Source organism: Hippoglossus stenolepis, chromosome 22 (assembly GCF_022539355.2).
Source record: "Hippoglossus stenolepis isolate QCI-W04-F060 chromosome 22, HSTE1.2, whole genome shotgun sequence".
Lineage (NCBI taxonomy): Eukaryota > Metazoa > Chordata > Actinopteri > Pleuronectiformes > Pleuronectidae > Hippoglossus > Hippoglossus stenolepis.
Window position 1 is genome coordinate 13,845,159 of NC_061504.1, and position 16,185 is coordinate 13,861,343.

At 42.9% G+C, this 16,185-nt stretch overlaps 1 protein-coding gene across 4 annotated transcripts in view; it reads right to left on the reverse strand.

The window, feature by feature from the left end:
* Positions 1–16,185, reverse strand: part of anks1b (ankyrin repeat and sterile alpha motif domain containing 1B) — a 162,650-nt gene that overhangs the window by 66,000 nt on the left and 80,465 nt on the right. For all 4 annotated transcript variants that reach the window (XM_035147899.2, XM_035147897.2, XM_035147896.2 and 1 more), the window contains 2 exons: positions 14,852–15,008; positions 5,314–5,450 (listed from right to left, as the gene is read on the reverse strand). In XM_035147899.2, the coding sequence (XP_035003790.1) occupies positions 5,314–5,450; positions 14,852–15,008 (294 nt within the window). The remainder of the gene's footprint in view (positions 1–5,313; positions 5,451–14,851; positions 15,009–16,185) is intronic.

Genomic DNA, 16,185 nt, shown 5'->3' on the forward strand with positions numbered 1-16,185 from the left:
GCAGAGTCCGTCGTTGTGCTGCTGGAGTCTGGGAGTGTCTGTTGATTGTCTTGTTTGTTTACTATAATCATGTTGTCATCTCATAATCACTCCACAGTGATGTTCAAATTACACATTTCCCCTTGTCACTGCTCCTCGATCCCTGTTGGTCAAAACAAATCATCTTTACTTGGAGGAACGCACCAAAATCAATACCTCTCTGTTTTTCAAAACCCGGGTCAGGTTGATTGACGGCAGTGCTCATTAGGTGCCCTGCTCGAGAGCACTCTGACCACAGCGAAATGGGGGAGTTGAGAGCATCACTCAGCGGGTTATGACCACGCCACAGCCTTCTTCTTCTTCTTAACGCTCCTATAGGCTGCTGCTTCCTTTATGTGACAGCTGAGTCAGCACATTTACCATCGAGTGCTTTTACACGTGTGTGTGTGTGTGTGTGTGTGTGCATCCTCTCAACCTCTGTACGGGGAAAATATCTATTATCTTCTGAAAAGCACCTGGTGAGTCTGTCGATCTGCACTCCACTCTGAGTGTGTGGTCAGGAGCTCATTGTGTCATTGTGTGCGCTCTTGTGTTTGTCCAAATGCAGGTACCTCTTTGTGAGTGACAGCAGACGCGGATGCATACGATCCACACTGTGCATCCACGTGCACGTACACGATGTGTGCGTGTCCCAGTCTAACACTGTCGCACACGACCAGACATGATAAACAGAAGCTGCTCTCCGTTTCTGTGCCACACACAGACACTCACACTCGTATGTCTACACTTGTGAGGACTTTCACTGCATCACATCCCCACGCTGCAAACACTCACCTAGAAATCTACCTTGTCCTGTCATTCTGTTTATTCTAATCTCCGTCTACTCTTTACATATAATATCATCTTCTGTCTCTCTTTTTCCTCATTAAAATGTTTTTCTAAAATCTGAACAAAGGCGTGTTTAGGGGACTGATATCTTGGTGGAAACCTGCGCTCGACTTTTACAAAGGCTGCACTTGGATGTAAAAAAGAGCAGAATGTTAAAACAAAGAAAAACTAAAAAAACTCTGTGATGTGTTATGCAGGTGAAATTAGAAAAATAAGCCGTGAGCCATGAAGTCAATTTGGATTTGGGACACCTGAGGTTTGGAAGGATTATTAGATGCAGCAGCACAGCAGCAGGTTTTATAAAACTGTTTTGTTATTAAAGAGGCTTTTTCTCCTGCTTCTCGGAAAAAAAGGAGATTTACAACTTAATAAATAACCGTTTCACAGTAATTGCATGTGTGGTTGACAAAGAAATGTCATTGCCTGATAACGATGAAATGTGCAAGTGTAAAGGATGAGCTATCATCAACTATTCTTTAGCTGACAATCGTCTGTGTGCCACCTATATTCTATTCTCTACTTGGTGCCTCGAATGTCTCGTCATGAAACTAGAGTCACGAATTCAAACGCCAATTATTTTGGATAAAAATATAAATCCTTGACGGCCCAGACGTCATTTTTCTTCCTCTTTTCAAAGAATAGATTCTCCGAGTTGTGACTGTATCCGAACAAGGTTTCCAGAAAAGACTTTGTATTGTCACTTTTGTAAAATACAAGAAAAACACCTCACTGTGTCAAAATATGGAAAATACGACAAAAGCTTCGTGCTGCACAAAACCAACAAACACATGACTCATTCCTGGCTTCACTTTTACTTTGAGCAAAAAGTGTTGCTTGGAAAACAAGTGAAAATCTTTTTAAAATGTACAGATGGTTAAATAAGTCTTTGAAAACATTGTAAAGATCAAGTGTTGGTAGTTTAGGTCCGGACTTTTTCAAAATAGAAAAACAGATGCTAAGTTCTGTGATTTAATGTTTTTAATGTTTAATAAATAAGAGGCACAAAGTGGGACTGAGCCAATGCTACGTACGAGGAGGCTGCTTTTTGAGACAGTGGTGAAAATGTCGTCAAACCTTTAGATCTCAAACACAAACCGATCCTCACAAAGATGTTGATGTTTGTGCGTTTGTGTTCCAATATGTGATTCATGTGCTTGTCAGAGAAACCAGCTTCACTGAGCTCAAACACGAGTTCCACCATGTGTTCCCTCTGACGGGAATCTCTTTTAAACTGTTCAGATTCACACACAAGCAGCAAAGTAGGACACGGAGCCAGTGGGTACATCTGATAACCCCATGACGCAGGGTATACACGTCTCTGCTTTCCCTCTTTCACCATCTTTACATTCGTTTAATTAATCCTTCATTCTTTCTGCCCCTTAAATCCCATCTGACCACGTGATCAAGAGCTTCAACTCGTCCAGCTGACGACATAAAAACGACCCAAACATTAAGCCCCAGCGCCTGTGATCTCTTCGCGTCTTTACAAAGGGACTGCATGTGTTTTAATCAGCAGCATGGGTACATGAGAGGAATCGTTTCTTTTAAACCACAAAATTGAAGAGCGAAAATTACCCAGAATGCATTTTTATTTACAGCAAAAACCCCAGGGAGCATCTGCACTCCAGTGTTTGTCCTTGGAACGACAAAAACACCAGTGGGATGAGATAACCTACAGGGCACCTCAATTCAAAAATCACGTAATTTACTGTTTTAAATGCAGTTATAGATTAGCTTGTAAAAATCCAATAAATACAACAGATACTAATTAATTGAACTGTGTTTTACAGTTGTTCCTGAAATTGGAATAAAAAAGTCCCTGTAGGGTTTCAACCAGTTGGATTCCTCTGTTGTGTCCAGACAGGCCTCTCTGAGTACATGTTATTGCCAAATATGATTTGAGATATAATTATATAACTGAGCTCAGATCGTCGTGACACAGAATCATGGTGTTGACAAACAACAGTGAAATTTAATCCAATTTGGAAACTTTTGCTGAAAACCCCCTCTGGAAGCCTGAGAGCACCACATTAATATTTCAGCACAGAGAGGAGGAAGGACTGTGGAGCTATAGCCAGACTCTTCTACACATCCGGAGCGGCAGCATGTATGTGCACGGCCCTTATAGGTTTGTGGTGTGTGTGTGTGTGTGTGTGTTCGCAGAGTGTCAGACGTACACCGTGCACTGATGACATAGCCAGCGGGAGCACTAAAATGAAATGAAATAAATTCTAGAGAATTAATTAGGCGCCATAAAATTGAACTCGGGTGCTCCTTGATTATGTTCGCCTCAAGCTGAGTGCAGGCCTGCTCGGCACCGCATGTGATCCCGCCACGCACTTTAGTTAACATGCCAAGGGGCGGGGGTTAGTGGCGCAAGAAGGGAGAGGTTGAGGTTCATGAAGGGCAGGTGAGGGGAGTGGATTTCATTTAGCAGGTATATGCAGCTTTTTTATGAGTAATAAAAAAGGCGATTCAATTGATTCAAGTTCCCATGAAAGAGTTTGTCTTTCTGACGACGTCTCCATCATGAACGCCCAGGAAACCAACACGTCAGAAGCAGGAAAGAAGAAAGCCCCGTGGAGACCAGACACAGAGTGTTACACTTTTAAAACTTTTACTTTAGTCCCGATTTCAAACTCAGCAACTGAATGATTTTAGATCTCTAAGAAGTTCAGTGTGAGCCATGATGGAAAAAATGCAGCTTCAGCATCTAGACTTCTAGGAAGAAGGAAGGAGAAGGAAGAGGAGGAGGAAGAATGAGAGGAGGCAGGAGAAGATGAAGAGACAAAGAAGAGGAGGAATGAAGGAAGGAAGAATGAAAAAGAATAAGGAAGAGTGAGAAGAAGAGGAAGACGGAGAAGAAGATAAAAAAGAATAGAAGAAGAAACGGAGGACGAAGAAGAAAAGTGGAAGAGGAGCTTTTCTTTCTTGATAAAAGTTTATCTCAGAAGAAACTTCATAATTATAAGAATTTACAAAGTAATTAATTTACTCTGCTTGCTCTACAGAATTCTGATATCATACGATTCTTCCCTGAACGAGCATCAGTGTTGAGTCGCACCTCTTCCGCAGAGTGAGAAAACAACTGCCTTTAATTATCGAGGTGCGAACTGTTGACGCAGCGACTGATACTATCGGCTCAGAGACAGAGGTGAGAGGACTAAACAAATCTCAGGTCCCTGATGAGGCTGATCTGAATTTCTGAATGTTGATTCGAATTTATTCCTGATCGGCGACGCACTATTAATCTATTCTACTGCTGCTGCTGTTGTTTTACAAGATTATTTAAAAAGTAACAGAGATAATTATATTTCCTCAGCATCTCAGGTTTAAACAACAGGGTTTAACTTGGAAAGTTTAGTTTCTGATATGATATTTATTGCATATTTCTTTAACAGAGCGCTGGTTGCCCGGGAGACTCTGCCCCTGAAATAATCCTATTGCAGCACTTTTATTAGATTCCACACAAGTAGGCATGAGTCACTTCTGATGATGATGATGAACCTTCCTCAGCTTCAGGCTGCATGGACACTGAACTTTAACAGGCTGCTGGATTTGGCTTCTCCGTCTCGATCACCTTCGACACTGTATCCTCCACGTTACAGATGTCGGAGTTTGAGATGATGCTCGGCTTCTGTGTGGCCGGTTTTTAAAAAAGGCAGCTTTCAGATGGAAGTGAGGGTGGGAGGAAAATATGGATCCATGTAAGAACTCAGATTCTTCGCCGCTTCAATTCCTGTGTGATAGCAAAATTAGTCTCTCCTTCCAAATTACATAGACTTCTTCTATTTCCAGGCTCTTACTGCAGTGTAGTGCATATGAAATGAACCTCATGCTGTATTGAAGAGGACCTGGAATTAGAGGTAGAGACTAGAAACTCCCTACAAATCATGTGAGAGTCACTTTCTCAAAGGGTTGCAGGGGGTCCCTGGCAAAAAGGGAGAATCCTTTCTTTTCACTATATTGTCATCCACATGTAAAACCCTGACTTCTGATTTCAGTATAAAAGTTAATTTACTTCCTGTAATAAAATCTGTATTCGGGGGGGGGGATTCAGGCTCTGAATCTCAAGATAGGGTCTCCTCTGTGTTTCTGTTACTGTTTAGACGCACGAGCATAATAGAGAAGCTCAGATACGCTGAACTCTTATCTGCTCGGAGAGAAACTGACAAAGCAACAGACACAGAGAGAGAGAGAGAGAGAGAGAGAGAGAGAGAGAGAGAGAGAGAGAGAGAGAGAGAGAGAGAGGAGAGCCAAACAATCTCAGGAGAGAAACAGACGTTTACCAGTGTGTGTGTGTGTGTGTGTGTGTGTGTGTGTGTGTGTGTGTGTGTGTGTGTGTGTAGGTGTTTAAGCTTCGTGTGGGCGGATACAGTGATGTTCAATAATGCATCAGGTGCCTCTGCAACAGATTCATTAGAGCGTGGATCCGCGCGCGCTCACCTGTGGGCGGATGACTCTCTCGATGTTCTTCAGGGCCGTGTCGGGGGAGGGGGGAGAGCAGTCTGGAGTGGGGCCCGTTGAGCAGTTGCCATGGTTACCGTGCTCCCCCTCACTCACCGGTCCATGGGACAGGTGACCTTGTGGGAGAGAGAGAGAGAGAGAGAGAGAGAGAGAGAGAGAGAGAGAGAGAGAGAGAGAGAGAGAGAAGTCACATTAAAGAGTGAAGTTACCAAACAGAGCAAAGCTAAGGAGGTGGTTTTCTTGAATGTTCAGATGACGTCACAGGTCTACACCACTTGTGAGCTTTAACAGCAGCAACACAAATTTTAAATTGTGCAAACAACAGGATTTTGAATCACTAGTCAAGCTTAAACTTAAATTTACTCACTTCCTTAAGTAGTATCACATTATATATTTGCAGATATGCTCTAATATGAAACCTATATTTTACTGAACAATTCAACAGTGCAGCAAATACAACATAAAACTGTCTAAATCTATTTAAGGTGAAAAGAAGGACAAATATATCTTGTGTGTTGCACCTCACATTTTGTAATAATAGAGATGTGTCAGCATGACAGAGAGGTGTCTTCACTTTTCATCTGACAAGACTCAGCAACAAACAGGAGGACAATATGGCAGCTGTCCAGCGAAGTTTGACGTCCACCTCAGACAAGTGATCTGCTGAGTTCAAGATCCTGGTGTCGGAGCTAATTTCCCCAGCGTGTGATCGTTTAACAGAGGGGTGCAGAAGAAGAAGAACAGAAGAAGAGGAGAAGAAGAGGAGAAGAAAGGAAAGAAGGACGAAGTGCTGAAGTAGCCCGAATTGAATTTCAGAGGGAGTGAGCATCTGTCTTAATCAACTGCAGGAGACACACAACACAGAACAAAACACCTTTCCTAAAATACTGCTGTCACACACACACACACAGACAGACAGACACACACACACACAAACAAACACGGTGGTAGCTTTCTGTCAGCTGCCACCTGTCTACATGGATCCTATCAGATGTCAGAATATCAGCCAATTATGGTGTGAGACTCAACCAGGAAGAAGAGGGAGACACACACAGACACAGACACACACACACAGACAGACAGACAGACAGACAGACAGACAGACACACTGACTTGAAATCAAACCCTTGGAATAAAATAAATATTCCTTATTATTTAAACTTTGAATGTGGTTGAATGTGTGATTTTTCACAACTCCCACCAAACCACAATCGCTTCACATATTCAGAAGGAACTGAACCACACAGGGGAAAACAAGTCGGATTGCTGAAGTTATGGAAAATGATAGTTTCCTGCCGTTTAAACCAGTCTGCATGATATTTACTAGGATATCTTAAAAAAGAAATATGTATTTTGGCAAATGCTTGAACTGTGTAAACCTTTTATTTTATCTTTCTCTCTTTCAGTGAAACTCCCTAGTATATGATTACTGACATCGTTCCTGTCAGTAATGGACAAGGAAAAGCACGTTGCCAATTCCTTAGACCGCCGTTTGAAAAACAGGATTAAAGAAATAGGATAATTGAAGCACAGACGTCAGTGACGTGCATTGGAGGATAACACAGACAGTAGATGTTACACGGTTAATTTCATTGGCAGCCGATTTCAAGTGCCTGTAATTGTCTGCTCTTCCTGTGCGGAGCTCACACGAAACCTTTCACAACACTTTTAATGACTTTTTTGATCATGTGCTCATTTATTTCTGGTGGATCATTACAGCTCAGTGAGACGAGTGGACGATTAAAAACACTGTTGTTACACTTTGAGGGTGCATGTATTTGCAGGCAAAGCAATGGGATACAAAAGAGATGCAATAAAAAACTATTTTTTACTTTGTTCACCTGCATCATGAAGCTGCTGTCGAACTGAAAACTGATGCTCCTGAATCTCCATCTTCTGTCATATATATTTATTCTAACCTCCACAGTCTGGCTGCAAAAATGCCTTCAGGGAGCGTGACACAGCTTCACATCAACGCTCACACAACGCATGTGTGTCTTCATTTGTGTGCATGCATGAGCAAACACAGACAGAGTTGCACGGTAGATTTTACTTAAGGTTGCACACAGCTGCAGACACACACACACACACACTCAATAAAGAAGCCACATGGAGCTAAATCAATGATTACGTGTGGGCGTAAATAGATAGAATGAAAAATGAGAGAAAGAGAGAAGAAAAGAAAGATGCAACAGAGGGATATTTATAGAGATAGAGATTTTGTCCTATTGAGTAAATAAGCCTGTCAACACTGAGACTTTGATGATGGATGTGATGTGTGGTGTGTGTTTGTGTGTGTGCGTGTCTGTGTGTGTCTCCTTCAGATATGCCTTCGGCTCACTCCTGGGAAACACAAAGGGGAATTTTGCTTATGTTGGAGTGTGCATATTTAACACATTCGGGATCATCTATATCTAATAACTGCAGCGTATAACCACAGACTGTAAATAAACGACGCATCTCCACTTCCTCCTTTTGAACAAAAATTACGTTATAATATCCCTCACATGGGGGCCGCCATCTTGCGCTTTCAACGTAATTTGGACCTTGAGTCTACGGAGGAGTGATCCAGGTGAGGAGCCGTGGTGGCGAGAGCACGCCGATACATGGGCTTGACCAATCAGGAGTGAGTCTCAGCTGTCAATCATGATGTTTGCCCTGTTTTTATAGCATCAAAATAACTAATTAAAACCAAACTTAAAGCAAAAATGAACACTTGGTAAGAACTATCTACCTAACATGACGGAAATCATCTTTATATGCAGTCTATGGGTTTAACATAACGATGTGTTGAAGTTAATATGTGTGAGACCGCGAGAAGTAACCTCGGGGGGGAAAAGTGAAACTTGAGCGTGTTGCTACGAAGCGTAACAGAGCCTGGATTCTCACGAGCCTTCCAGTGGACGTCCGAAGCCATGCGGCTGCACAGCTTGTTACTGCAGACGTGCAGCACCGTGCACAGGAGTGTGTGTGTACATGAACGCTCGGTGTGAGTGAGCGTTCAGATCAGCTGTCCCCCTCCTGCTCGCCTAACAAGACAAAAACTGTCAGCTTCAGACGTGTTCTCCAGCCTGTCAGTTATGCCTCTATGCCACTGTGACGAGCTTTTCATATGTTTACTGTGTGTGTGTGTGTGTGTGTGTGTGTGTGTGTGTGTGTGTGTGTGTGTGTGTGTGTGTGTTCATCTCACACATCTTCTTTTAAGTCAGAGTGGCAAATTACAGCTGAGCACTTAACGTAAATGGACTGCATTTACACGGCACTTTACCCAACAACAAGTCGCATTCAACCATCCACACACGCATGTTCATACAGCATCTGTACAGGCTTCTATTTTTTTCCATCACCAATCATTCACACACTGACGGAGCAGCCATCAGGGAGCAGCCGTCAGGGTTCAGAGTCTTGGCGTGCGGATTCGAGGAGCTGGGTATCGAACCAGTGAACTCTCCCGATAGCGTGATCCCTCAAAATTGTTCAAACACCGAGCAGCTGTAAAAACAGACTGAAACAAACAAGTCACTGGGACTTGACCGTTCTAATCGAAAAGCTCAGGAGTTGGGACTTGGTGCCATTAAGCACCCGAAGCCTCCAGCACCGACCGGAGTGGAATAAATGAGGCGAGACACAGCAACGTCTCAGCTTTATACACTGGGGAGGACTGAAGGTGGAAGTTAATATCGGAGGGAGAGTAAGACACTATAACATAGAGCTATACTCAAAGATGTTAGAGGTTTTCTGTGTGTAAACCTGTGACTGAATCATTTGAGCTCGTATTCAATATTAAGATCGACAAACTCTGAATCTGCCGTCAATAGAAAGCTTAAAAAACAAAACAGGATCCAGTAAATACATATAAAATAAGTGAGAAAACCAATTTCATTGTTTCCCTGCTGCCATAAATATGAAATTCAAGATCTCCACCTGTGTGTTGACCTATTTTGTCACAAGAAAAGTTCACTGAGCAACTGTATGTGGCCTTTTCAAGTGTTTAAGAGAACACACACACACGCACACACACACGCACACGCACACACACACACACACACACACACACACACACACACACACACAAAAACACACACAGAGACAGACAGATTTGCACTTTCAAGCTGCACACGTCAGCAGCGGCTTGTTTACCAGCTGGAGATGACAAGTGTGTGTTTATCTCCAGAGGAGTCGCATTTGTGCTCCGACCACTTGGCTCCACTCTGCTCTTTCTGTCTGCACTATACGTGAGTGCAGGTTTGGCCTAAAGGTCGCTCCTCCCCGCCGCTCCGCTGGCTGCCTCTCCATCTCACCTGCCAGGCTTCGGTGCTGCAGCGTTCGAGCACCGCTAATCCTGGGGTCCAGACCTGATGTGCTAGAACTGCAGAATTATAAAACGGCTGACTTACTTATAAATTATTATTTATGTAACTGTGTACATTTGCTTTGAGAAGTGCTTTTCAAATAAAGATGTTATGAGGTTAGGTATCGGCCAGACTGCAGGGTTTACAGTGTTTTCTGTGAGAGAGAGGAGCTTCCTTTTCCACGGGCTTTTGCCGTTTGAACTTTGCAGAATAAAAAACTATGCGACACACTAGAGGAAAGAGAACTGAAGAAGAATCGTCTCTTTTAAGCTACAGTTGGTAAGTCTGCACTACAGGTGTTGGGGTAAACATGGAAAACCCAGTCAAAATTCATCTCTCATGAATAAAGAAAATAAATAGCTTGTGTCACTCCGCTTTCTACTCTTCTAACAGTTGACGAGCAGATGCTGCACATTGTTTTATCCCTGTCTGTACACGTGTAGAACAAATGAGATGAATCTGCCAGAGGAAAAACGAAATGTATCTCCAGCGAAGTGTTGCAGCAGAAAAAAACGGGTTCCCTCATTTGAAACAAATTAAATTCCATCAGAAAGGAATCCATCCCCTGCGCTGAGTATAATCCTGAGCTAATGTAGGAAAATGACTGCCTGGGATTATGCACACAAGTCTGCACTCAGCGCACTTTACATTACAAAGAGGAGGATTCCATTTATTCACTGTCATGTCAGAGGACATGTGGTGCAGTGGGATATCGTGCATTAACATTCCAAAGCAATCTTTCCTGAAAACGCCGGCGTCAAAAGTGGGAAGAATCTAAGGAAACAGCTGTAGGAAGACAAAGGGGGAATGAAAGTAGAATAGTGAGATATCGAAGAAGCAGAGACGTGAAAAGAGAGAGGAGATGGTTTGGTTGGAGGTTTAAGGGACGACTGTGGGACTGCAGCAGCCCGCAGACAAGAAGCAGCACAGGCTGAACTTACACTGCAGAACAAATGATCCACAATCCTTTAGTTCCACAGTCAGGTTTTTATTTAAATGTTTTCTCTGGAATCAGGAGATAATTTGTGCTGAGGTGAGTTTATCGCCTTTTGTTTCACGGCTGTGTGGTGCAGTAGGTAAATGCCTCATGTGTTTTCCCTGCCACACGCCTGCCTGTGACTGATCTCATCATCGTAGAGCATCATCATTTTAAATCTTCATAGAAACGTCTGAAGACAAACTGACCAGCTGCTTCCAGACATGCACTGAACTCTGGTTGTTCTCCTGAATTTATCTGGAGGGACTGGATATGAGAACGTAGCTGTCTGAGTTCTCCAGGCTCATAAATAGACTGTGCCCCCCCCCAATGTGTCAATGTGCTGTAAACAAAAAACACTAGATTTCAACAGCGGAGTTTTTCTTGAAGTCGTGAAGTTTTCTCACTCAGAGAAACCTTTGCTGAGCTCTTACAACGTGAAAAGCAAAATCCGGAGAAAGACATTTACCAGAGTCCATGTCCATTTGTCACCTAATGAAAATCATTAGTTGCTCAGCAAGGAAGCCATGAGGGGACAGTGGACGCAGCTCTCCACGTTACCTCAGATTAGCAAAGGTCTAATAATGTTAATGATCTATCGATCTACAAAACTTGTTAAACTTATCACTTCTGCACCTTAAAGTGAATATTTTCGCAGCTTATTTAACCAATTCCATTTCTGTTAGAATCTTAAATTTGTTATTGATCACGCCCATTAATTTCTGCATCATGTTAGCAGCGGGAGATGCTACTATTCCACAGGACTGCGTGAAAAATGAAATTGCAGTGTGGCAGCGCAGGTAGGTGACAACGAGCACTGAATCATTACCTCATTAAAATCCTGATTTAATTAGGTCATTACATCAGGATCAGTGCATCCGATGCAGCAGTGTGGCCCAACACGAGCAGAGAATCCATTAGGACCACAGAGAACACCTGCAGAGTTGTCAGACACGTTTCAGCAGTTTGTTGCCACGAAAACAAAAACCAGCGTCTTAATCATTCCAACATTTTCTTCAGAAATAAAATGCTTTTTAAGGTCCCGCTGTGTCAGGGGGAAGGACGTGCCTTTGAGAGAAGGACTTGCTTTTATATGTCTTCTTTGTGTTGTGTTGTAATCACAGTTGCCTTCATAATGCTTTGATTTATTAAATGCGTAGATGCATTTTTGCGATCTGTGAAATCTCTTTGTAAACCCTGTTCTTAAAAGGTGCTATACACCTCGTGGCACTTTCATGAATCAGCCACAATATCATGAGACCTGATGACATCGAATGAGTCACTTCATCTACTGGGAAAACATTGGAACAGATAATAGCTGAGGAGGGGGTCATGTGATCGGAGCCTGGCAAACCAGTAAAGGTTACTCAGGAGTAGAGAAGACGAAAACATCTTTTATCAACTTGTGCAGCACCTAAACAATCCTCATCTGAATCATGTATGTTGAGCCCTTATCTGACATTAAAAGGTTTCTGCAGGATTGACAGCAAAGCATCACTCACGGACGCACCGTCGGAGTGCGTCTCTCCATAAGTACGCTTGTGCGTGAGCACACACTCGTCGGCCAAAGCCACTTCAGCGACAGCTTTACTTTGCACTCAGTGTTATTAAGAGCAATGTACTCAGGTACTGAATGTTTTAACTGCAGCGAATCAAAAGAACAAATATCGAGAGAGGAAAACGGGGCCTCGGATTCAGAGCAAATTAAAGAAGCTAAACTCATTAACTCATATCATTAAAAGTAAATTCACACCTCTATTCATCCATCTGATTTTCAAAGGCGCAATGTGTATTAATCATGTTTTTCTATTTTTGGGTACATTATTATTTTGATTCTCTCTGAAGTGGCATCTGATCATGAAACATTAAAACAAGTTCATTTGAACTGCGATTAAATGTAATTATAAAATCCTTCTTGCGAAACATGACACTAACCACATGACTCAACTGTCGAACAAGAGATCTGTGGAGAAAGATCATTTTTTGCAGTGTAATGCACCAAGTCTTTCTCTGCTCTTCCTTTTTCTCTTCCCTCTCATCTCGATCCCTCCTTCTCCTCCTTCCTTCATCATCATCCTCCTCGCCTTCCTCTCAGAGCCACATAATGAGCCTCTGACTCACACCCATGTCCAATTAGCCTGACATATGACTGGACTCAAAGCAGGAATCCAGGATTCTCCCTCCTGCTGTGTCACAGATTCAGATTCATGTATCCGGCTTAGCCTGAGACGACCCTCCAACTCGACTAGATGCATCATCTGCTCGCTCGCTCCGTCTCACTCTCTCACTCGCTTGTCGTTACTTACTACCTGCAGCCTGAGGCAAAATGCATTTCTAGTCATTTTTACAAATGACATGGAAATGTACAGAGTTCCTCCTCACCTCATTATCTGTTCATTACTCTCTCTCTCTCTCTCTCTCTCTCTCTCTCTCTCAGCAGTGCTCAGAGAGCGGAGAACAAACATGACACCCACACTGTTCACTTACGTCAGGGGAGGAATTTTATACCAAGAGACACTTTGACATAGAGCAGCCAGCATCGCGCACACACACACACACACACACACACACACACACACACACACACACACACACACACACACACACACACACCTATATTAGTGAGGACAATAATTGACATAATGCTTTCTATTTCCGAACCCAAACTTAACTCTAAAGAAGTCTCTCTCCCTCTCTCTCTCTCATACACACACACCACACACACACACACACACACACACACACACACACACAACACACACACACACACACACACACACACACACAGTCAACAATGTATATTGACAGTTCATTTCTGCTCAATCCAACAGCCAATCACAGACAAGCTGTAACGGCCAAACGTGGAAAGAGACAGACACACACACACACACACACACACACACACAGGCCTCACTCCACTCCTGTTGGGGAGGGGTTCGATGTGGGGGGGGGAGGAGAGGGAGGGAGGGTGGGTGTCACTAGCAAGGCAGTTCCCATGGCAACATACAGGTGACTCACCAGCTGGTGATGCAGTTGCTGTGACAACCTGCAGTGTGTAGAATCGCTATGGGAGCGGAGTGAAAGGAAAGAAGAGGCTGTGGGTGTTTGTTGTTGTGGGAGTGCGAGTGCGACGCTGCAGACCAAACAAGTGATGAGCAAACAGAATCGACTGGAGCGTCTGCGGCCGGAGGATTAGCTCACGCTGAATCCAACAGTGAAAACAGATTTGACGACAGCGTGACGGGCAGCGAAACAGTTGAATCAGGAATAAAGCGGTGAAATGATTCCACTTGTGAATCCATATTTAGACGGGATGTACACTGCAGTATGAGGAGGAAAATGAAGTGTTTGTCGTCCTCCTCTGTAAATAGAGTCGTCTGTCTGACATTCAGCCATCGCTAACAAGACGTGATGAGAATTTTACAAAAAAACAAATTGAAACAGGGTTGCACAAAGGCTGTGGTGATGATTTTAACAGGATGTCGCCAGCGGCCAGAATGCAAAATAAAATGTCATGAAAATTGATTCAACATAGACAATAAAAGAAGGATTTACAAAATGTGGCCCAGGCTCAGTAAAGGTTGAGAGGATGTGGTAGATAAATGGATTTAAAACCGACCTCGTTTAACTTTCCCTGAAGAAATAAATACAAAGCAAACTGCGCTACAGACATAATTTTCAAAAATACATGTATCACTCTCACCCACGTTTTCCACACATGATTATTGCCATTGTCACTTGTGTTTATGTTGAACACACAACACGCTTGGCGGTGGGATGTTCATATGGACGCTTGTTTGTTAACACAGTAAACATGATCGGCCACAATATGTTGCCCTGCGAGTTTATTTTAAAGAGTCCAAAGCACAAAACTGAGTATGACAATCCACAAGAGATAAACTACAAGATAAAAATAAAGGTTTAATTGTCAAGCATGCTTTGCATTAGAATAATTTCATTTAAACTTTGATTTAATAAGATACTCCAACTTCTATTAAGCAAATTTCCACCAGTAACTGGTGCACCAATGGATTAGAAATGATTCCAGCAGAGCAACAAACAAAGATTCCTTATCTTAGGAGTGAAGCAGAACTTCGTCAGATAATTCAGAAAGCTGAGAGTGAAAGAGTTGACGGCCGTGATCGGGACCCCAACACTAAGAAGCATTAAGTTTGAATCCTTCTCCTACCATTGCGGGGCCCGCTGTTGAACCGGAGGTTGATATCAAGCGAGCAGGGTTTGCGTGTGACGGCGGTCGTCACAGACTCGTACGGGTTGTCCTCGTCCTCGGGAAGGAAAACGTCCAGAGATGGTGACGTGATGATCTCTCCTGAAAACTTTGAGTCCTAAAAAAGAAAACAGAGAGAAAAAGAAGTGTGAGAAAGATTCATGAAATACATCCGGTACTGATTGCGTGTGCAGGAAGCGGCAGGAAGTTTTCCCTGTAGCATCTTGACAGAAACCCCCCAAAACACAAAGCTTCTGTCGCTGGCACAAAAAAAAGGATTCATCCTTCAGAAAACTGTTGAGATTAATAAAGATTATCTCATGTTGATTTGTTAGGGACGTTTCTTTCATAAATAATAGATTCTCATCAAACTGCTGCAATTTGTGAAAAATCGTATTTATTTTATGTGATTTTACGTGGTTTTTTTAACAAGGCCATAATCTGATAAATCTAATTTTTTAGATAGAGCTAAAAGGTTTTATATCAATGTGTTAGGTTCCTAACTGATGAAAGAGGGGATTGTTAAAATCGCTGCTTTGACGGAGCAATGGCTTCGGGGTCTCATCACATGGTGGGAATGGATTTTAGAGGAGAGCAAAACAGCTGCTGGGAAACGGCACAAAGTTCACTCACAACTAACAACATCAGAGGTGAAAGACCTGATAGAGCTATCAAAACAGTTTCTATTTTGTCTCAGCCGGCAGCTGGAACTCTTACAAAATATAAAGAGCCTCGTTAGCAGAGTATCAACCGGGGAGATTTCCAAAATGTGAAAAAGTGACACAAAACTAAGACAAAGCATTTTACTTTTTGTTTAACCTGAAAAGTGTTGTCCTTGGAAATCCAGCTGAGAAATGACCCACAGGCAGAGTATCAGCACACAAGCAATCACAGAACCAGAGGTACATCAACTCCAGGGGGCAGCACCAGTGTTTAGATGTGGCTCCCTTCTAAAAACATTAATTTTATCACTATTTAATATACACTTGACCCAAAACATGATCCGGCCCAAGTTTACTGAAAACGATTAAACGTCTGACCTTCTCCAGTTGCCGTGATATTGACAAAACTCTTCTTCATGACATAACTCCTTAATGCCGACGTCAAACAAGGTTTTTACTTTCCCGAATCAAGCTAAATGTCAACTTGTTAACTCCACGTATTATTCAGGAGAAGAAACAGGTGCTCCTCTCCTGCGGATACGCGTCTTAACTAATCGGCCTGACTCCCCGACCACGAATAACCTCAGCAGGGTTCTCTACAGCCTTCACCCTAATCCTGCAGATTTGCTCCAC